General features: G+C 43.1%; 1 protein-coding gene across 1 annotated transcript; it reads right to left on the bottom strand.

Annotated features, from left to right (window-relative positions):
- Positions 1-1,871: 1,871 nt before the first annotated feature.
- LOC137646934 (protein mago nashi homolog) lies at positions 1,872-22,986 on the bottom strand. Its single transcript, XM_068380006.1, has 4 exons — positions 22,798-22,986; positions 20,312-20,370; positions 2,372-2,565; positions 1,872-2,110 (listed from the first exon to the last, which is right to left on the bottom strand). Exons 1-4 carry the CDS (start codon positions 22,886-22,888, stop codon positions 2,011-2,013), a joined length of 444 nt encoding a protein of 147 aa, XP_068236107.1. The 5' UTR covers positions 22,889-22,986; the 3' UTR covers positions 1,872-2,010.
- Between the last annotated feature and the right edge of the window lie 645 nt (positions 22,987-23,631).

The raw sequence follows: 23,631 nt of genomic DNA, 5'->3' as shown, positions 1-23,631 counted from the left end.
ACAATTGACTTCTCTTGATAGGCAGCTAAGTGCTAAGGTAGACTGTGATGAAGTAGAAGACAAATGGAAGATGAAAAACGAATATATTTCCATATTTCCCAACATAAAATCACACTTTATATGTAGCTTGTGTCAACTTTAAATAGTAGTGCTGTACAGTGGAACCTCTACACCCGAACGTATCTACATCCGAATTTTCCAACATCCGAAGTAAAATTCGAGCAAATTTTTGACTCTACACCCGAATTTTATTTCGACACACGAAGTAAGCAATTTTCGTCGTACCGGTTGTATCCGAATTTTTCGACACACGAAGTACAATTCGAACACTTCCTACTCTACACCCGAATTTTTTTTTCGACACCCGAAGTAAACAATGCGTAGTCGGTGCTCATAGCGCCTGATTTGTTTTTTATTTCCGCCAATAGAAGGCAGCACTTCAAACTCGGAGGGACCCTCAATTGGCGTGGCTTGGGTCAGTCCTCTGTTCTCTTTGGCTTTGTGTGGTTGTTCCATGTGCGTTCTGCTATTAATTGTGTTTTAATCGTGATTTTTTATGTTCATCCTTTTACGGTATTTTACGAAAATCATGGGTCCTAAAAGGCTTAGTTTCGCAAGTGGCAGTGGTAGTGGTGAGAAAAGGAATAAGGGAATGCTTTCTTTAGAAGTAAAGCAAGGAATTATTGAAAAGCATGAGCATGGCGTCCGTATGAGTGAACTTGCAATAAGTTCCGCGCAAATAAAAGAGGTGTTAGGAAAATATCAAGATGTGGTCGACTTCATCGACAAATACCATCCAAAGAAATTGCAGGTTTGTCGTGTAGTTGCGCAGTTTGATGATGTTTCCCTAACTTATTTTCGAAACATTCTGAAAAGCGATAGCTTCTTTAAAAAAACTACGAAGCGAACTCGTGATGAAGAGGAAGGAAGTGGTTCAAGGAAAACAGCAAAGAGTGAAGAGAAAAAAATTCAATCAATTTTAAGTGTAGAGAGTGAAAGTGATTAAAATTAATCATCAAAAAGAAAAAAAGAAAATGTAAAAAAAAAATATAAATTATAAAAAAAAAAAAATAAGCTAAGTTATGTTAAAGTTCACTTAGTGTAAGTTAGAATAAGTTATGGTAGTGTACGTTTATCGTAGTTAACCTCTCTACCTCCTCGCCGCCCGTCCGTCTCCTCTCTGTGTAGCAAGACTAACAACACCTGCGCTGGAGTTTCTAAGGTAAAGTGACGCTAAAAACCCGTTTCTTATTTATAATTTTTTGCTAATTCTTCTTATTTACATGTCTATTCTTCTTATTTACATGTCTATTATCTAATTTAGTGTTCATTATTCTCATGGGAAAATTATGTGTAGTAGTTTATTAAGAAGTTATCATAGGTTTTTGGGCTCAACCACGGATTAATCCTATTTCAATGTATTCTTATGGGAAAATTCGTTTCGACATCCGAACATTTTCTACATCCGAAGTTGGTTCTGGAACGGATTAAATTCGTATGTAGAGGTTCCACTGTAGTTTAAAAAACAAGTGGTGAAATTAAGCATTTTCACAAGAAAATAATACTTACATGAGGAAATAGGAACATTACTGTGGAGAGAATTTATATTCAACACAAGACTTTCATTGCTCAAAGAACATCTTTGCCATCTATAATACAAATCACAATCAGCTTCATTAACATGCACTCTGACATCTTGAAGCAGCACTGTGCATTAATGAATTCCATTACAACCATCAAATACCACTTTACCGTGTTTCATACTTTTCTCAATGTCCTAAATATTTGTACTATCACAGTCATACATTAAAATCCATGAACAAGAAAATGAGTGGAAGATATGTAGTAACCTTCAAAATGATCAAAAAAAATTTTCAGGACTTAATATTTTATTCTCAAGAGATGGTACACTTACAAAATATAGATTGCAAAACCACAGACATAACTATCATGGGAAAATATAGGTGAGAAATTTCTCAGTGTTCAAAGTTCAAACACCTCCAAAGCTTCTTAAATGGGTTTGATCTTGAAGTGTAGACCAATCAAGGAAAAGACAAGACACTTGAGATCTTGCACAAGGTAGTAGAAACATCTCAAGCCATCGGGATCTCTGGAAAGTAAAGCATATAAGAATTACATTATATTATAGTTAAGAAGTTTAGCAAAAAACTACAGTATTTATCTAGGGAAAACTATCCGAGAACATGGAAAAATATCTCAATTAAAAGATCTACTGTAAATTGGGATTATTTTCTATTAATACTATTTAATTGCATTCATTTACAGATATTCCCACACCGAAAACTCATTCAGTAGTCCTTAGGCATCATATCTAATAAGTGATATTCAATAGATAAAACTAAGAACTTACTTGGAATTATTAACATCTACAAGAGAGCCTATTTTTGATGTGGTGAAAGAAATATGTTCGTCGCCAATCACAATCTCCAGTTCCTGTCTTCCAACACGATCAGGCTGTGGCCAGAGAGCATCGTCTTCTTGCATGATTTCAGAATCATCAATGATTCTCTTCAACTCTTCCATTACACATCGATGGACATAGGCCTAATGAATATAATTAAGGAGGCTTTAACAACATGATTCTTGTATTTTAACATATAATTAAATGAGATTTACCAGGACACCAAAAATACTCAAAATTATGTAAAAGCTTCTAAAAAAAAAATTGCACTAAAAACAAAATTGGAAAGATTGAAGGCAACAAAATTCCCTAAGGTAACAATAAGGGAGGTTCCATTTCTATGTAAACCTAAGTTTTAATTCTTCTTCCCTGACATTTTTACTTATGATTGACACTGTTACAGGAAGATACCTTGTTTAAATAATTTCCCATTATCTATTCCCTAAGTTAATATTTTCTACTAATTTCAGGTCCATTGAACTAATAATGCACTTCATTATTGATTTCTTCAATACAGTACAGTATCAACTTTTATTCCTATCTTCATCTATTAGCTCTCTTTTTTCAAGCGAGCAATATATTCAAAAGAAAAATTCTTGGCCAAGCCAAACTCCATTTGACTTACCCCAAAGGAATATTTTCCCATTATGAATCATAGTAATATTAATGTTTCCTGAATAGAAAAGCAAATTTCTTTTCTTGCATTATCATCATCTCCTCCTATGCCTTTTGACGCAAAGGGCCTCAGTTAGATTTCGCCAGTTGTCTCTACTATATCTTGAGCTTTTAAGTCAATACTTCTCCATTCTTCATAGTCCTCAGCCATGTAGGCCTGGGTCTTTCAACTCTTCTAGTGCCTTGTGGAGCCCAGTTTAAAGTTTGGTGAGTGAATCCCTCTTGGGGAGTGCGCAGAATATGCCCAAACCAACTCTATCTACCCCTTACCATGATCTCATCCACATATGGCACTCAAGTAATCTTTCATATACAGTAGTTTCATTTCTAATCCTGTCTTGCCATTTAACTCCCAATATTCTCCGAACGACTTTGCTCTCAAATATGACAAATTTGTAGATAATTTGTTTTTTCCCCTAACTTATAAAAACCTGTAGATATTCGTTCGGATATTTTTTCGGCAAAGCTAGAAGGTAGCCATTAGACTTAAAGTGCGAGGTGGCAACCCTGCCTAACTGCTTGAGCGGGTAGGCTCTGGGTGGTTGGGCAGCCACCTCTACATACAGTATACTCTCACAGCTGTAAGCTACATCACTTTTGATTGCCGGCAGGACTCCTGGGGGACAGGTGATGGCGGGCAAATTTATTCAAATAACTACAGGTTTGTATTAGTTAGGAAGAATACAAATTAGCTCCGAATTTGTCATTTGTTCCCATATTAACAAACCTTTCGTTATTTATTTGGATGACTCACTCTTAGGTGGATGGAAGTCCTAATTCTGGCATGCACATTGAACCGGTTTTACCTAGTACAGTATATGACTGCGGTCTAGGAAAAACTTCAACACCTTTCTAAAATATACAAAGTGAGTATAATAGCAACCTGAGCAATTCAACATAGTAAGAGTTTGTCGTCTTTTATGAACACATTCCGAGTTTATATAAGAATAGCAAGACGTTTCTCATTGCTTTCCTCGCAGAAAATAATGGGGACTTGGACAGTGTATAGATTTATGACCTATACTGTACTAGGCTAGTACTTGCAACACAGAAAAGTTGCCTTTAAACGCCAAGGACGTCATGAGCTCTAGGTCATTGACCGGAAGAGGAACAGGAGCCAAGGCTCTTTCGATCACCTGGCGCATCCAGGGCAAGACAAGTGTTCTTAGTGATCTTTTTCTTTACCCTACCAGAGCTAACAAGCAGAGGTGTTAGTCAGGGCTGTGTTGCTCCAGTGCATTTAAGAAGTACTCTATCTCAAACTCCTCACTGGGCATAGTAACAACTGATCTAGGTCACTGATTGCAGGACAGACTCACAATCTGAAAGGGCCCGAATCTAGGGTACAGTACCCATGGATTTTGAGTCTTAGCAATAAACTCAGGGACGAAGCAGTGTCATTTACCCCCCCCCCCCCACCCCATCCCCTTGAATGGGCAATGTCATACAAGAACCCATGAAGTTCACCAACTCTCTTTGCCGAGGCTAAAGCGAGCAGGAACGTCATATTGAAAGTGAGGTTTCAGTCAGTTGCATAGCGTAATGGTTCTTAGGGAGGTCCTTTTTAGGATCTCAAAATGCAAACCATGTTCCAAGGAGGAGGCCTAATCTCTGACTGAGGGGAAGTGATCTCAAAACTCCGTATGAGTAAAGAGAGCTCCAACGAAGAGGAAATGTCAACTCCTTTCAACCTAAAGGCGAGGCTTAAGGCTGAGCAATAGCCTCTCATTGCCGAGACTGAAAGAAGCTTTTCCTCCTGAAGGTATACAAGGAACTCAACTACTACTGGTATAGAGGCATTGATTGATTGATTTAAGGTTTTCAGGCATCCTGACATAAGAGGCATTGAGAGAAGAGATAATCCTACTACGACACCAACCACAGACGACTCTCCATTTTACCTGGTAGACTGAGGCCGAGGACTTACGCAAGTAACTGGATATTCTCTCCGCAACTTGTCGTGAAAAGCCCTTCTGAGAGAGGAGACGCTGGATGGTCATCGGGCGTGAAGTCAAAGCGACTGCATGGTTCTGTGGAACATGTTCGTGTGTGGTTGTTTGAGTAACTCTGATCGTGGAAGAAGCTCTCTCGGTAGATCTACTAGAAGTTGGAGGAGGTCCGGAAACCACTGTGCATAATGTCATAGCAGAGCTACAAGGGTCATCACTAGATCTTTGGATACTCTGGTCTTGTTAAGCAGTCTTTTCATCAGACAGAATGGGGGAAAGCCGTACATGTCGATGTTGTCCCACCGTTGTAAAATGCATCCTGCCATAGAGCCTGAGGGTCGGAGACCAGAGAACAGTAAACAGGAAGCTCGTCCCCGCACGCCACTGGTGGAAGGAGCGCTAGTCTCTGGTAGATCCTCACCTGCAGTTGAAGGGTTCATATGGGAGGAAACAGAAGGCTGGAGGTTACAGGATGATGAAGTCCCAGTATGGCAAGTAGGATAGTCGTTAGCAGGAGGCTGTTGGAGGGACGAACGCGAGTGATCGCCTTATCCGTGTGTGGAAGGTCCGAAGAGGGTGACAGATGGACTTCGCAAACCTCCAAAGTATGATATTTTCATTATAAAATAAATTTTTGAATATACTTACCCGGTGAATATATAAATAGCTGACGTCTCCGACGGTCGACAGATTCCAAAAACTCGCGAGCGATCGCCATGAAGGCTGCCGGGTGTGCCCACCAGCGCCGACTATCGGCCAGATACCGCATATACTTCTCAACCAAACCAGTTCTTCTCAGTCCGTAGGGTCTCTATCGGGGAGGAAGGGAGGGCCTTTAATATTATATATTCACCGGGTAAGTATATTCAAAAATTTATTTTATAATGAAAAATATTATTTTCCTTAGTAAAATAAATTTTTGAATATACTTACCCGATGATCATGTAGCTGTCAACTCTGTTGCCCGACAGAAAAATCTAAGGTCGGGATACGCCAGCGATCGCTATACAGGTGGGGGTGTACAACAACAGCGCCATCTGTCGAGTAGGTACTCAGGTACTTCTTGTCAACAAGAACTCAATTTTCTCCTCGGTCCACTGGTTCTCTATGGGGAGGAAGGGAGGGTCCTTAAATTCATGATCATCGGGTAAGTATATTCAAAAATTTATTTTACTAAGGAAAATAACATTTTTCAATATTAATCTTACCCGATGATCATGTAGCTGATTCACACCCAGGGGGGTGGGTGGAGACCAGCATACATGTTAACATTAGAAGCTAAGTACAGTATCCCGTATTTCATTTTAGCAGTTATTCAAAATAACAAACATAAAATAAATAAGTACCTGGTAAGGAAGTCGACTTGAACCATTACTCTGCCTTTTTAAGTACGTCTTCCTTACTGAGCCTAGCGATCCTCTTAGGATGCTGAGCGACTCCTAGGTGCTGAAGTATGAAGGGCTGCAACCCATACTAAAGGACCTCATCACAACCTCTAATCTAGGCGCTTCTCAAGAAAGAATTTGACCACCCGCCAAATCAACCAGGATGCGGAAGGCTTCTTAGCCTTCCGTACAACCCAAAAAACAACAATAAAAAGCATTTCAAGAGAAAGATTAAAAAAGGTTATGGGATTATGGGAATGTAGTGGTTGAGCCCTCACCTACTACTGCACTCGCTGCTACGAATGGTCCCAGGGTGTAGCAGTTCTCGTAAAGAGACTGGACATCTTTAAGGTAAAATGATGCGAACACTGACTTGCTTCTCCAATAGGTTGCATCCATTACACTCTGCAGAGAACGGTTCTGTTTGAAGGCCACTGAAGTAGCGACAGCTCTAACTTCATGTGTCCTTACCTTCAGCAAAGCATGGTCTTCTTCCTTCAGATGAGAATGGGCCTCTCTAATCAAAAGCCTGATGTAATAAGAAACTGCGTTCTTAGACATCGGTAAAGCAGGTTTCTTGATAGAACACCATAAAGCTTCTGATTGTCCTCGTAATGGCTTTGTACGTCTTAAATAGTACTTAAGAGCTCTTACTGGGCATAGTACTCTCTCTTGTTCGTTACCAACCAAGTTGGACAAGCTTGGGATCTCGAACGACTTGGGCCAAGGACGAGAAGGAAGCTCGTTTTTAGCTAAAAAACCAAGCTGCAAGGAACATGTAGCCGTTTCAGATGTAAAACCTATGTTCCTGCTGAAGGCGTGAATCTCACTGACTCTTTTAGCTGTTGCTAAGCAAACGAGGAAAAGAGTCTTTAATGTGAGATCCTTAAAAGAGGCTGATTGAAGCGGTTCGAACCTTGCTGACATCAGGAACCTTAAAACCACGTCTAGGTTCCAGCCTGGTGTGGCTAACCGACGCTCCTTTGAGGTCTCAAAAGACTTAAGGAGGTCCTGTAGATCTTTGTTGGTGGAAAGATCTAAGCCTCTGTGGCGGAAGACTGCTGCCAACATGCTTCTGTAACCTTTGATCGTAGGAGCTGATAGGGATCTTACATTCCTTAGATGTAAAAGGAAGTCAGCTATCTGCGTTACAGAGGTACTGGTTGAGGAAACTGAATTCGCCTTGCACCAGCTTCGGAAGACTTCCCATTTTGACTGGTAGACCTTGAGAGTGGATGTCCTCCTTGCTCTGGCAATCGCTCTGGCTGCCTCCTTCGAAAAGCCTCTAGCTCTTGAGAGTCTTTCGATAGTCTGAAGGCAGTCAGACGAAGAGCGTGGAGGCTTGGGTGTACCTTCTTTACGTGCGGCTGACGCAGAAGGTCCACTCTTAGAGGAAGAGTCCTGGGAACGTCCACTAGCCATTGCAGTACCTCGGTGAACCATTCTCTCGCGGGCCAGAGGGGAGCAACCAACGTCAACCGTGTCCCTTCGTGAGAGGCGAACTTCTGCAGTACCTTGTTGACAATCTTGAACGGAGGGAACGCATACAGGTCTAGATGGGACCAATCTAGAAGAAAGGCATCTACGTGAACTGCTGCTGGGTCCGGAATCGGTGAACAATAAATCGGGAGCCTCTTGGTCATCGAGGTAGCGAATAGATCTATGGTGGGCTGACCCCACAGGGCCCATAGTCTGCTGCAAACATTCTTGTGAAGGGTCCACTCTGTGGGGATGACCTGACCCTTCCGGCTGAGGCGATCTGCCATGACATTCATGTCGCCTTGAATGAACCTCGTTACCAGCGAAATCTTTCGATCTCTTGACCAGGTGAGGAGGTCCCTTGCGATCTCGAACAACTTCCTCGAATGAGTCCCTCCTTGCTTGGAGATGTACGCCAAGGCTGTAGTGTTGTCGGAGTTCACCTCCACCACCTTGCCTAGAAGGAGGGACTTGAAGTTTCTCAAGGCCAGATGAACTGCCAATAGCTCCTTGCAGTTGATGTGAAGTGTTCTTTGCTCCTGATTCCACGTGCCCGAGCATTCCCGTCCGTCCAGTGTCGCACCCCAGCCCGTGTCCGATGCGTCCGAGAAGAGAAGGTGGTCGGGGGTCTGAACAGCCAATGGTAGACCTTCCTTGAGAAGAATGCTGTTCTTCCACCACGTCAGTGCAGACCTCATCTCTTCGGATATAGGAACTGAGACCGCTTCTAGCGACATGTCCTTTCTCCAGTGAGCAGCTAGATGATACTGAAGGGGGCGGAGGTGAAGTCTCCCTAACTCGATGAACTGGGCCAGCGATGAAAGTGTCCCTGTTAGACTCATCCACTGCCTGACTGAACACCGGTTCCTTCTCAGCATGCTCTGGATGCATTCTTGGGCTTGACTGATCCTGGGGGCCGACGGAAAAGCCCGAAAAGCTCGACTCTGAATCTCCATACCTAGATAGACAATGGTTTGGGATGGGACGAGTTGGGACTTCTCTATATTGACCAGGAGACCCAATTCCTTGGTCAGATCCATAGTCCATCTGAGATTCTCCAGACAGCGACGACTTGACGGAGCTCTTAAAAGCCAGTGGTCCAAATAGAGGGAGGCTCTGATGTCTGCCAAGTGAAGGAATTTGGCAATATTCCTCATCAGTTTGGTAAACACAAGAGGTGCCGTGCTTAGGCCAAAGCACAGGGCTTGGAACTGGTAAACGACCTTTCCAAAGACGAACCTTAGGAAAGGTTGGGAGTCTGGATGGACGGGGACGTGAAAGTACGCGTCTTTTAGGTCCAACGAGACCATCCAGTCTTCCTTCCTGACCGATGCTAGCACCGACTTCGTCGTCTCCATTGTGAACGTCTGCTTGGTGACAAAAGCATTGAGAGCACTGACGTCCAGCACCGGTCTCCACCCTCCTGTCTTCTTCGCTACCAGGAAGAGACGGTTGTAGAAGCCCGGGGATTGATGGTCCCGGACTATGACTACCGCTCCCTTTTGTAGCAAGAGAGACACCTCTTGCTGCAAAGCTAGCCTCTTGTCCTCCTCCTTGTAGTTGGGAGAGAGGTTGATGGGAGTAGTTGCTAGAGGGGGACTGCGCCAGAACGGAATCCTGTACCCCTCCCTTAGCAACTTCACAGACTGAGCATCTGCACCTCTGCTCTCCCAAGCCTGCCAGTAGTTCTTGAGCCTGGCTCCCACTGCTGTCTGGAGAGGTAGGCAGTCAGATTCTGCCTTTTGAGGACTTGGAACCCTTCTTCTTTTTGCCACGATGACTGTCGGCACGGGTACCTCCTCTGCTGGAGGTTCTGCCACGAAAGGGCGGGATGAACCTAGACGCTGGTGTGTCCATCCTAGGTCTAGGCACGGAAGGTAAAGCTGTGACCTTACGTGCGGAAGACGCCACCAGGTCATGGGTATCCTTCTGGATCAACGAGGCAGCAATCCCCTTGATCAGCTCTTCCGGAAAGAGACACTTGGAAAGCGGAGCAAACATCAACTCCGACTTCTGGCATGGTGTGATCCCCGCAGACAAGAAGGAGCAAAGGTGCTCTCTCTTCTTAAGCACTCCAGACACGTACGAAGCCGCAAGCTCACCAGACCCATCCCGAATGGCTTTGTCCATGCTAGACATGATAAGCATGGCAGAGTCCTTATCCGAAGGGGAGGTCTTTCTGCTTAACGCTCCCAAACACCAGTCGAGGAAGTTGAAGATCTCAAAAGCACGAAAAACTCCCTTCAACAGATGGTCCATGTCAGAAAAGGACCAGCAAATCTTAGAGCGTCTCATAGCCAGCCTGCGGGGAGAGTCAACCAGACTTGAGAAGTCGCCCTGGGCAGAGGCAGGAACTCCCAAGCCGGGTTCCTCTCCCGTGGCATACCAGACGCTAGATTTGGAAGCAAGCTTGGTAGGAGGAAAGATGAATGCAGTCTTCCCCAGTTGCTTCTTGGACTGCAACCACTCTCCCAGTACCCTCAAAGCTCTCTTGGATGAGCGCGCGAGTACGAGTTTCGTGAAGGCAGGAGCTGCTGACTGCATGCCTAAAGCGAACTCGGAGGGAGGTGAGCGCGGGGTTGCAGACACAAACTGTTCCGGATACAATTCCCTAAACAGTGCAAGGACTTTCCTAAAGTCTAAGGAGGGAGGCGTAGACTTGGGTCCTTCTATGTCGGAGTGCGGATCGTCCAAATGCGCAGCTTCGTCGTCATCAGATACTCCATCATCCGAAAGTTGAGGAGGAAGTGGCAAAGGTGGAGCAGAAAGCTGAACGGCTGAATCCGGCAGCACGGGTGCATGCGTAGCTGCACTGGATCCAACAACATGCCGCTGCTGGTCAGTCTGCGAGCTGGCAACAACAAAAGCGGAGTGCTGGTGCGTGGGAGGGACTGCCGTGGGTTGCGGAGACTGCCGCATTGCGTCAAAACACGGCAGCTTGACAGCACCTTCCCACTGCTGATGCGGTAGCTCACGCATGTCAACGGAGGTTGCCGCATGAACATGCGTCTGGCAGGGTCGACTGCGCATCGGTGGTGGAGCTCTCACAGGTGGAGTGTGGGAGCAGGCAGCCGCAGTATCTGCTGTGCGCACAACCGTGGCAGGTTGTAGGTTAACAGGTGCAGTGTCAACCTTCTCAGCACGATACTCCTGCATGAAGGAAGCAAGCTGAGACTGCATAGTCTGCAGCATGGACCACTTAGGGTCTACCGTGGTTGGTGCGGCAACAGACGGAGTGATTGCCTGCTGCGGAACCACTCTACCTCTCTTGGGAGGTGTGCAGTCTTCGGAAGACTGCGGCGAGTCCGAACTGACCCAGTGGCTACACCTGGGCCGTTGGACTCGCTCGGAAGGGACCTTACGCTTGAGAGGTCGTGAGACCTTGGTCCAACGTTTCTTCCTAGAAACTTCTTCCACAGACGAGGAATGAATGGGCTCACTCGTCTGTTTGTGGATGGGACGATCTCTGACAGATACGTCCGCAACCACTGAGGGTACATCCGTACGCTGATCAAGGCCTGTCGAACCCTTTGGTCCTTCGACATTGCTTCTCCCCTGGGCTTGGGAGCTTGCAAGAGGTCCCGGACTGGGAGGACGACTGGCACGAACAGATGCACCCTCATGCGCAACACTGACACTGACACTGTTCACCGCACTTGCACTCACTACACTTCCCACTGCACTCTTCACTTTCAACTCTTTGACATCGGCCAAAAGTTGATTCCGGTCATTAGCTAATGACTCCACTCTGTCACCAAGAGCCTGAATGGCACGCATCATGTCCGCCATGGAGGGTTGAGCACTAGTAGCAGGGTCGGGAGTCACCACTACAGGGGAAGGAATAGGTTGAGGGGCATGGGGAGAGGAAAAATCAAACGAGCGAGAAGAACTCCTCCTGATCCTATCCTTCTCTAGCCTACGTGCATTCTTTAGGAATTCATTAAAATCGAATTCCGAAAGCCCAGCGCATTCCTCACATCGATCTTCCAATTGACAGGATTTACCCCTACAATTGGAACAAACGGTGTGAGGATCAATAGAGGCCTTCGGAAGACGCCTAGAACAGTCCCTAGCGCTACACTGCCTGTACTTAGGGACTTGAGAATGGTCAGACATCTTGAATTCTTGAATTAGCCAAGGGGGGGAATCCAAAATCTAGCAAAGTTCATCAACAATTAATCCAAATCTAATCAAAAAGCTTGATAAGCTAATGATAATAGTTCCTGAATAGCGAAAGCTAAAATCTAGAGCGAATACATCACCAAAAGCGTGAAAACAACTCCAGAAACAACAGCGTATCCAAGTAGGTCTTGCCGGTGGCACGACAGAGGAAAAATTGAGTTCTTGTTGACAAGAAGTACCTGAGTACCTACTCGACAGATGGCGCTGTTGTTGTACACCCCCACCTGTATAGCGATCGCTGGCGTATCCCGACCTTAGATTTTTCTGTCGGGCAACAGAGTTGACAGCTACATGATCATCGGGTAAGATTAATATTGAAAATATCATTTTTAAATATTAAACTTAGCCGGTGAATATATAAATAGCTGATTCACACCCATGGTGGTGGGTAGAGACCAGTATTAAAACAATAAAGGCGTATATGCCTAAGAGTTTTTGACAACTATTCAAAAAACAAACTTAAGTATAGGTACCTGGTAAGGAAGCTGACTCTGATGATTACTCTGCCTCATTAGTCCGCTATCCTCACGAAGCCCAGCGATCCTCTTAGGATGCTGAAAGACTCCCAGGAGCTGCTATATCCAGGGTGAACACCCCTATAACAGGACCTCATCAATACCCTTAATCTGGGCGCTCTCAAGAAACAATATTTTGACCACCCGCCAAATCAAAAAGATTGCGAAAGACTTCTTAGTCTCCCGTACAACCCAAAACAAGATTGAAAATTTCAAGAGTAGATTAAAAGGATATTGGGATTAAGGGGATGTAGTGGTAGAGCCTTCACCCACTACTGCACTCGCTGCTACGAATGGTCCCAGTGTGTAGCAGTCCTCATAAAGAGTCTGGACATCTTTCAAGTAATATGAAGCGAATACAGACTTGCTTCTCCAAAAGGTCGCGTCCATAATACTTTTAATGGATCTATTTTGCTTAAACGCTACTGAAGTTGCTATCGCTCTAACTTCATGAGCCTTGACTTTAAGTAAATTACGATCCTTCTCACTTAAATGAGTGTGCCTCCCGAATCAAAAGTCTAATAAAATAAGACCACGCATTCTTAGACATGGGCAAAGAGGGCTTTTTAACGGAGCACCATAAGCCTCTGAACAACCTCGTAGCGGTTTAGTTCTGGATAAATAAAATTTAAGAGCTCTAACGGGGCACAGCACTCTTTTCAACTTCATTCCCCACAATCTCAGAAAGACTGGGGATTTCAAATGATTTAGGCCAAGGACGAGACGGAAGTTCATTCTTGGCCAAAAAACCAAGTTGAAGAGCACATACTGCTTTATTAGTGGAGAAGCCGATGTTCTTGCTAAAAGCATGTATCTCACTAACCCTTTTAGCCGAAGCCAAGCTCACCAAAAAAAGTGTCTTGAGGGTAAGATCCTTCAGGGAGGCTGAATTTAATGGTTCAAACCTGTCTGACATAAGGAACTGTAGGACCACGCCCAAGTTCCAAGCAGGAGTCGAAATATGACGCTCCTTGGAAGTCTCGAAATACTTAAGTAGGTCTTGGAGATCTTTGTTATTAGAAAAATCCAAACCCCTATGCCTGAAAACAGAAGCTAACATGCTTCTGTAGCCTTTAATGGTGGATGCAGAGAGGGAGCGACCGTTTCTCAGATAAAGCAGAAAATCCGCAATCTGCGCTACAGAGGCACTGGAAGAGGAAATAGAGGAGGACTTGCACCAGTCTCTAAATACCTCCCATTTCGACTGATAGATCCTGATGGTAGAGGATCTTCTAGCTCTCGCGATCGCTCTAGCTGCCTCCTTCGAAAACCCTCGAGCTCAAGAGAGTCTTTCGATAGTCTGAAGGCAGTTAGACGAAGCACGGGGAGGCTTTGATGAAATCCCTTTACGTGAGGCTGTCGCAAGAGATCCATCCGCAACGGCAGACTTCTTGGAACGTCTACCAGCCATAGAAATACCTCTGTGAACCACTCTCTCGCGGGCCAGAGGGGAGCAACCAACGTCAACCTGGTCCCTTCGTGAGAGGTGAACTTCTGCAGCACCTTGTTTAGGATCTTGAAAGGTGGAAAGGCATAAACGTCCAGGTGAGACCAGTCCAGCAGGAAAGCGTCTATGTGGGCTGCCTCTGGATCTGGAACTGGAAAGCAGTAAGTCGAGAGCCTCTTTGTCAGTGAAGTCGCAAAAAGATCTATGGTGGGTTGACCCCATGTCATCCATAGCTTCTCGCACACAGTCTTGTGCAACGTCCACTCCATGGAGATGACTTGTCCTCTTCTGCTGAGGCAGTCCGCCAAGACATTCATTTCTCCTTGCACAAATCTCGTCAAAAGAGAGATGTTACTTGCCTTAAATGGAGTTCCTTCTGATCCGTGGACCAAAGACCCGAGCATTCCAGACTGTCCAGTGGAGCTCCCTAACCCAAATCTGATGCATCTGAATACAACACATGGTTTGGGTTCTTGATCGCAAGAGAAAGACCTTCTCGAAGTCTGATGTTGCTGTCCCACCAAGTCAGACATGTCTAGACTGAGTTGGATATTGGGAAAGAGATACTCTCTAAGCCCTTCTCCTTGTTCCAATGGTTTAGGTGAAATTGGAGAGGGCAAAGGTTGAGTCTCCCCAGAGAGATAAACTACTCCAGCGATGAAAGAGTTCCCACGAGGCTCGTTCAAACTCTTACAGAGCAACTGTTTTTCTCTTGGAAGTGACAGACTTTTAACAGAGCTTGTTCCATTCTTGTGGGAGACGAAAAGGCCCGAAAAATTCGACACTGTATCTCCATTCCCAAATAAAGAATAGTCTGGGATGGAGTACTGTAAGTTACGACTTCTCTACGTTCACTATGAGACCTAGCTCCTTGGTTAGGTCTAATGTCCATTAGAGGCTCTCCAGACAGCGATTTAATGACGACGCCCTGATTAGCCAGTCGTCAAAATAAAGGGAGGCTCTGAATCCTCAAAAAATGTAGAAAGCTTGCTACATTTTGCAAGAGCCTTGTAAAAACAAGAGGAGCAGGAATGAGGCCGAAGCACAGTGCTCGAAATTGGTACACTACTTTCCCGTCCACAAACCTCAGATGTTGTTGAAAATTTGGATGAATCGGGATGTGGAAGTATGCATCCTGAAGGTCGAGAGAGACCATCCAGTCGCCTTCCCTTACTGCTGCCAAGACAGATTTGGTAGTCTTCATCGTGAACTTTGTCTTGACAATGAACACATTGAGCGCACTTACATCTTAAGTACTCCTGCAGTGAACGTGGCTGCCAGATCATTGGAGCCATCCCTGATAGCCTTGTTCATGCATGACATAATTGTACAGCAATACATTGACAGCTGAAGAGACCTTCTTACTTAAGGCTCCCAGGGACCAATCCAACAAATAAATACTTCAAACGCTCGAAAAAACTCCTAACAAGAGATGGTCTAGCTCTGAAGCAGACCATAAAATCTTGGAGCGTCTCATGGCTAGACGACGAGGAGAGTCCACTAGGCTTAAGAAGTCTCCCTGGGCAGAGGCAGGTACTCCCAAGCCGAGAACTTCTCCTGTGTCACACCAGACGCTCGAGCGAGAAGCTAATTAAGAAGGAGGAAAAGCAAAAGCAGACTTTCCTAAACTTCTCCTGGATTCCAACCAGTCTCCCAGTAAGAGCATGGCTCTCTTGGAAGACCAAGAGAGAACTGACTTCGTAAATGTAGGAGTCGAAGAAAGTCATGCCAAGAGTAAACTCAGACGGCGGAGCAGCCGTTACAAAACGAGTAGGACAAAATTTCACTAAAGAAATTCATAATTATAAAACAAGGGATTGTTGGACCACCCTAGGTTACTCCTCTTCTGAATGACTCCCCAAAGGTACATGAGTTGAAAGGGGGTCATCAACTTCTTCAGAAGGCACATCATCTGATAAATCTAAAGTCTTGCGAGAAGGAGATTTATATTCAGAATGACGTGAAGGAAAAGCCTGACAGGCTACATCAACTTGTATATGAACAGAAGTTAAAGTTGGAGGGTCAATGTCACGTTGTGACTGCAGAGAATGTTATTCTACTACACGTCGTGACAGAAGTAACTGACGTTCAAACGTCCCATATTAACAGCGGTGACTGCTGTTCGATGCTATATCGTGACTACGATGACTGACCCTCGACGTCACGTCATGTCTACGGTGTCTACCGCTCAACGTCACGTCGTGTCTGCGGTGTCTGCAGCTCAACGTCACGCTGTGACTGCGGCGGCTGACGTTCAAAGCGATCAAAGTTACATAGAGATTTATGCTCCGCATCTCGTTTAACAGCAAAGCTGTCACTAGGGATAACGTCAGCGTGGCGTAACAAAGCTCGTTTAGAAGGTTGAAGACCTGAATCACGTATCCCAGAACCGTGACGTACAAAAAGCAAAGGATCCTTTCGCACAGGAACAGGATCGTAAGCTTCTATTAAAGAAGAAAGCTTTAACAGCATATCTTGCAAAACACTTACCTTCGGATCAACCTGTGACTGCGGTGGCTGACGTTCAAACGTCACGTAGTAACAGCGGTGACTGCTGATCGATGCTATATCGGGACTACGGTGACTGACACTCGACGTCACGTTGTGTCTACGGTGTCTACCGCTCAACGTCACGTCGAGTCTGTGGCAGAAACGTCTGTACATGAACGTCATCGCTATGAACGGGACTCTCATGATGACTACAGCTAGGACGTTGAACTTGTTCTGAAGGAACTAACAAACGTTTCAACCGCCTCGAAACCTTACGCCCAGGCTTTTAAAGAGACGAATCATCGGAAGACGAGGAGAAACTTCGTCTCTCCTGTCTTATGGCAAGGACGTGCTTGACGAGCAACGTCTGATACCTTTGAGGGAACGTCTGTTCGTTGGTTTACACTTCTCACTCCCTTAGGTCCTACGACATTCCTTCTCCCTGGTGCAGGGGAGCCTGAAAGAGGTCTCGGACTAGGCAAGCGACAAGCACGAACAAACGAACCCTCCGCAACACAGAACATGTTTTTTGCACTTTCTTCACTGATATCGCATTTTTTAATAATTTCACATTAGACATGAATAAAGCTGATTTCTACCTGAAGCACGCAATTCTCCCTTAAATCAAAAGGTTAGAATTGCGAAATAAGTCGTATAATGTAAGCACATTAGTACAAAATGAAACACACATGCAAAAATCAATAAACATATACATATATATTGAATAAAACGGAAATATATAAAATTAAAAAGATCAGTGACTGGGGATAGACTAAAAACTAGTTCACTAAGGACTACGTTTTCAATCTCTTACCGTACAGTGCCTTGGGATGAGAATAAAAACTAAAACGTTTTATCCTCTCTCCCCGTACAGAGACTTGGGACGAGAGTAAAAATCTGAATCGAGAACAACGTTACTCGCTCCCAAACTCCTTGTACAGAGACTTGGGACGAGAATAAAGATCGGATCGTTCTCTCTTTCTCTCTCTCTTGTCACTCACAAGAGAATGGCTCACTCACTCTTCGTCAATAACAGGTTATTTGACTAAAGGAAAAAACTGAAAGGACTAAGAAATTGAAAATCAACATGTTCCTTTAAATTAGTATCTAAAAAACTTCAGTTTGAAAGAAGAATGAACAAAACGTCAAAATCGATTTACTCTTTCTGCAAAGTGAAACCGTGATTCTCTCTTTCTCTATCGTAACGATAGAGCGCAAACTGCGTAGCATAAATAAACCAAACGTTAGTTCATCTTTGAAAAACAGCACGAAGACTATTCAAAGAATAAAATTCTTAAAATATTTTCTAAAAATATTCATCTCATCACTCTTACAGAGCAACTGTTTTTATCTAAACAAAAATAAAAGTTGAATGGGCTCAACGTTGTTTAACTTCGTTTTCCAAGTCAGGACCGCCTACAAAGAATAGGTAAAGGCCGCTTATAAACAAAAACATAAAATTTATCTCGGTGTTTAGTATAAATGGAAAGCTAATCGAAGAGGCCTAATAAAGGCGGGTGAGATATAAAATATATAGAGGTAAATCTATAAATATCAACAATAATTTATAAAGTGATAAAATAATTACTAAAAGCCTTTAACACACTTCCGTACACTGAGGGAAGGGTCGGCCATCTTTTCTCTATGGAAAAACCAGAGCGAGATTAAAAAAGCAAGGGCAAAAACTTTTCCTCTCCTTTCAAAAGCATTTCTTTTGAAGATAGTATTGAATAATCCAACACGGCGAAAGCAATAAAACCAAAACCAAGTACTTCACCAATCGGTAGAAAACTCGAGGTCAAGCGCGAGCGGAACCAATGTTGTCTTTAACACCGACAGAGAAGAACTGGTTTGGTTGAGAAGTATATGCGGTATCTGGCCGATAGTCGGCGCTGGTGGGCACACCCGGCAGCCTTCATGGCGATCGCTCGCGTGTTTTTGGAATCTGTCGACCGTCGGAGACGTCAGCTATTTATATATTCACCGGCTAAGTTTAATATTTAAAAATGAGATGTTGAAGGGTCTGGAGAAGGGTCCTTCCTAGCACCGCACTGAAAAAGACGAACGAGTTCTTCCTTCGTAGGGGGCGCAGAAACCCCTAAGGTCGGCCATACCTGCAAAACATCTGCAAAATAAAATGGCTCTCCGGCGGCTGGAGGTGAAGTTGCTCCTCTAGGGGAAGCAACTAACCCCCCAGTACCCCAGGGTTACCAAGGAGTTGAACGGTTTGCGCTCCTACTCAATCGTCCCTTGGAAAAGCGCAAACGAGGAGCTTTTTAAAGAGATTTGGGGGTGCGAGAAGAACGCTCTTTCCTCGCCCGAGGGAAGGGTCGCGCTTAGCCTTCTTTCTGCGCCGTCCAAATTTTTCCCATTGGGAGGCAGGCCACTCCTTACACACTTCACAGGGCGAACCCTGCTCGCAACGATGCCCTCTAAAACATGAAGGACACACAAAGTGAGGGTCGGTATCCAGCGATGACATGAAGGTACCGCACGCAGCACCCTCGTTCCCAGGACAGAAGAAAGCAAGCACACCTGAAAAAAGAAGATTAAAAATGTCCAACGACAGCCTTGGGAGGAGAGAGAGGAGATGTCCACTCTCCACTGAGCCAAAAGAAAAAGTGGCATAGCTCACAGCTGTGAGAGTACACTATATATAGAAGTGGCTGCATAAACCCCAGCCATCCTCAGCCTATCCAATCACCTTGCACTTTAAGTATAATGGCTACCTTCCAGCTTCGCCGAGAGAATATACAAATAAATAACGGAAGGTTTGTTATTATGGGAACAAAGGGTTGCCTCGGTACATGAGGATATGGCAGGCTCATTCTACAGATGTGTTCTTGAATGAGATTGAAGTGAAACTTTCAGCACTTTAACAGGAGAGTTCTTCAAAAAGGGAAGAGTGATGTTGAAAATCTGAAATAAATTGTTCACCACTGAGCACACTCGTAGGAGGTGATGGAGATCTCTTCAGATCTGTATAATCAGGAACTAATATTATGGTGACTGAATCCCAAGCAGCATGTGATGCGGCCTATGCCTAGGGAACAGTCTCAGGTAGCAACTCATAATCGCTATACCACAACAGCAACAAAACATTAACAAAAGTATTACTAATCTGAAAAGTGTATAAAATCATGGCCGTGTTCCTGGGTTGCTGAAATTACAGTAGGCTGTGGAAAATGAGGATAAGGGTAGGAGATATTGTGTATCACAGGAGAAGGTATACGATTCTTGTTCTCCAGGGAAGAAGATGGGGAAGGGGATCTATCCCTTTTGCAACGTGCACAAAAGTTCTTCCTGCAATACTCAGAAGGAGATTCGGACGAACACCGCTTACCATAGCAGTTCAAGGGAAAAGGGATGCGGATCAACCTCGACCCGGCTCATGTAAGGTTCCACAATGGCGGCCTTCAAAGCCTGGCCAAGTATGCATGATACTTGAAGATACACTCACAATTTACAAAACACTGTAAAAGAGTAAAGGCACTGAAAGGGTTAAGAGTAGATTTGATAATCATAGCAATGGAAGGAGATTTTTCTCTAACAACGACCAAGAATACAGTACAGTTACTCGGCCTAGCAGTAGCTTGTGAGTGCTGCCCAGCCGTGAGGATGCCAAGTAACCTATTACATAGTTACTAGTTCCTCTTTTCCTTTTCCTGATTGTAGTAAATTGACTTAGGTCTTAAGAGTAAACCCATATAAATGACTTAGGCGTTTGTATCCTCGTAGGAACAAACTGTCCTCAAAGAATATCTTACCTCTTTCCGGATCATGACGTCATTCTTGTAATTTGAGTTATTAGCATATCGAAGTTTGCCTGTGGATAAGAGATTGAAAAACATTACAAAAATTTTACTAGTGAAAGATAGCAAATCCAACACAATGAACTTAAACTAAAGCACAAATCATATCCAAAACTTCAAGTTTCTGCCTAAAAAGTATGAAATATCTTTCCACCCTTTATATATTGATACAAAATTAACAAAATATACAAACATATTTTTAAATCCTAATAGGAAATTTTTCTTCTACTTAATGGCATGATAAAACCTTGGTTTCAGTTATCAACATGATGTAGTTATAAAAAAATACTAAAATCAATATATTTTTCTCGACCTCACCTATATGCCACACAATATCACATAACAATAGCACACAAGGATTACGTTCTTCCTTGTAGCCTACTAATTTAGCGATGTTAAACTTATGAACATTCAAGATACTGCATTTCTTCATCATACATATTGGTATTTATATTGCAACCCACAAAGAAGCTAATAGGATAGGATGAATGTGTAAATAATCAAAATTTGTAAACATAGTCTCTAATATAAAAAAAAAAATTACATTTGCTTTTTAATCATATATGATGTTTACTTTAAAACAAACAAGCTCATTTTTAACAAATATCTAGATGATTAATATTAGGAATAATGAAGTTGAGACTTTTCTGGCTAGCCAATTTCAAAATGCACAATGAATAGTAATCACTACATTCGATGGTACACAGTTGAAATTTAATCCCATATAATTGCTTCTTACTCAAACTGTAAATTGATTTATAAAATCCATTCCATTTTGTGATACTGTATTGAAATTTTTTATTCTTGTTTATTCCTTAATCTAAATATAACTAATGAGGAACAAGACCAACTAGGCCAAGCATGATCTGGTGCCCTAGATGACGTTAGGTTAGGTTAACATTATTCCAGTATTTTGCTAATTTCCATTTTGTCAAATTACAAGAATCCTTTGTATACAACACTGTATTGAGGTTTCGTCTTTTGCCACTGTTAAATAACTAAGGGTCGTAAAAGTTTGGGCTGATAAAACATTTGTAAAGGAAACAGAAATGAATGATAAATTCGACAAAATCATATCAGAAAAATATCTCAATTTTAAAAATTCATGTGTAATTGCAAACATTAATCGGGGTGTATGTATAATAGCGGCCACCTGTATGTATGATGACGGCTAACTAAGAATACGGTAGTGTAAGGGGGGTCGTTAGCCACCCGGTTAGGTAAGTAAGGATACGGCTTGTAAGTTAAGTTAGGGATGGAAGTTTAGGTTAGTTAGTGTCCATCTTTTAAGCACGCGGGAGGAACTGACCGCTGATATACAAAGGCTCCCATTAATCTTGCCGCACCTGCTGGTAAACAACATTACAAGACAAAAGAATGCCAAATATGTCAGGTCAACTCATCGGTCATCAACCATCCAATAGCTGCAAGTTGGTGGAAAGTTGATAATGTCTGTAAATCCAATTATCTTTATTTGGACACTACTAGACATTCTTATCTCTAGTATATAAATATAGGTGTAAGAATCATTCTCAAAGTTTAGTAATTCTGTAGTGCACAAAATGGGAAAAAAATCATCTTATTTGGAGATGTTGTATGAACGACATTTTACTACTACACATAAATTCTCTCAAATTTATTGTATAAATAAAACTCTTCCGTCATTTTAAGATTAGACATTAGGTAGTGAGATGACCACAGACAAACGCCGGTGAGTAAGTAAGGTAGGCGAGTAGTCTTAAAACATAGCAGTTCATAGAGGCTACAGCATCTCAACCTAGTCTGGCTTGTAATACATTAGTATTAGGGGTGTATGTACGATAACGGCCACCTGTATGTATTATTACATCTAACTTAGAATAAGGCAGTGTAAGGGGGGTCGCAGGGGGGCGTTAGCACACATTAGGTAAGTAGGTAAGGACACGGCTTGTAGGTTAGGTTAGGGGGGGAAATTTTAGGTTAGTTGATATCCATTTTTAATGAATGCGTGAGGAACTGGCCGCTGATATACAAAGGCTCCCTAATTCAACTTCACCTATTGAGTGGGCTATTTATCTCCTCCTTAACCAAAATAAGCACTAGATCTACCCTTAGAGCATAGACCAAAACAGGGAAGCCTGTGTTTGGACTACTATATATGCTAGTGACTAGGCTACGAAGCCTACCAGGACATGACTAGTGAACCGTAGTGTAGGGTAAAAGTAAACCCACTCTATTTGAAAGACTTCGTTAATGAAGAAATGCGGCAGTAAATTACAGGTTTAAAAGGGAATAAAATAACACAATTACTATTGCTTCACGAATTGCCTGGACATAAAATAATTAGAACACTGCCTCAGGCTTTACTAGTAGCCCGACTTTCTAAAACTAGACCGCTGGCCAACTAGATGGGAAAAAAATTACGTGCCGATTTTCACGGGAAAAAAATTTGTTATACTCACCATCTGGTCTAAATTCAAATTCCAAAAACTCGTGGCCGAACTTTCCTTTGTGGCCGACGTAATATCGAATGTAAAAATCCCCACTGGACATTGTGATTCAACGAAGATATGGCAAAATCTAGAGAAAACTTGTATCGGAAGGAGCAGAATTGTTTACCGGGGCGAAGTGACTGATGCCGAATTCTTCTTGCCGTGTGGGTGCAGCCGTCGCAGCTGTCAATTCGTACCTAATTGCAAATTTGCAATATTTTCCTTGTTATCAACAAAGCTCTGGTAAATTTTGCAATTTTATATCATTTCTATTTTTACGATTATAATTTTCACAATAACAGGATTTTGTTTGCTTAAATTTACTTGAGTTTCTACTACTACAGATCAACAGCGAATTCCACCACCGATGAGGTCTGCTACTACTACTATTTCTACTACTATTAAAAAGTAGCTTTCCCCAAATAAATATGCTTATATAGGTCTTTAAAAACGCCGAAAATACAGTAAAATAACTACCATATTATTCATATATATGTAGCAAGAATACTACTGAATAATTTGTCTTATCAGGAGATTATAATTCATTAAACTATGTTATATCTATGTAACGGCGCTTTACAAAATAAAGGAGAACTCGAGAGAGACGTGAAAGGTAAAACATATACTAAGGTTGAAAGAAAATTGACGAAATGACAAAGGTGAGGCTTCTCGGCGGGAATGGCAGTGGGGATTACCTCAGATGAACTTAGCACCAAAGAACTTATCATTGTAACCAAGACAATGCTGAGCATGAAAGATGAAAACGAAAATTATAAAAAACAGTGGTGAAGTTGATACTTTCAC

The sequence above is a fragment of the Palaemon carinicauda genome, chromosome 9 (genome assembly GCF_036898095.1).
Source record: "Palaemon carinicauda isolate YSFRI2023 chromosome 9, ASM3689809v2, whole genome shotgun sequence".
NCBI classification, from domain to species: Eukaryota; Metazoa; Arthropoda; class Malacostraca; order Decapoda; family Palaemonidae; genus Palaemon; species Palaemon carinicauda.
This window is presented reverse-complemented; position numbering and strand designations above follow the sequence as displayed.

What these genes read in the sequence shown, in the direction of transcription:
- LOC137646934 (XM_068380006.1), bottom strand. Translation starts at nt 22,888, where the DNA reads ATGTCCAGTGGGGATTTTTACATTCGATATTACGTCGGCCACAAAGGA. An exon ending in ACGTCATGATCCGGAAAGAG is followed by an intron (nt 2,566 to 20,311) that starts GTAAGATATTCT and finishes TATATTCATTAG; the next exon opens with GCCTATGTCCATCGATGTGT. An exon ending in GTAGATGTTAATAATTCCAA is followed by an intron (nt 2,111 to 2,371) that starts GTAAGTTCTTAG and finishes TTTACTTTCCAG; the next exon opens with AGATCCCGATGGCTTGAGAT.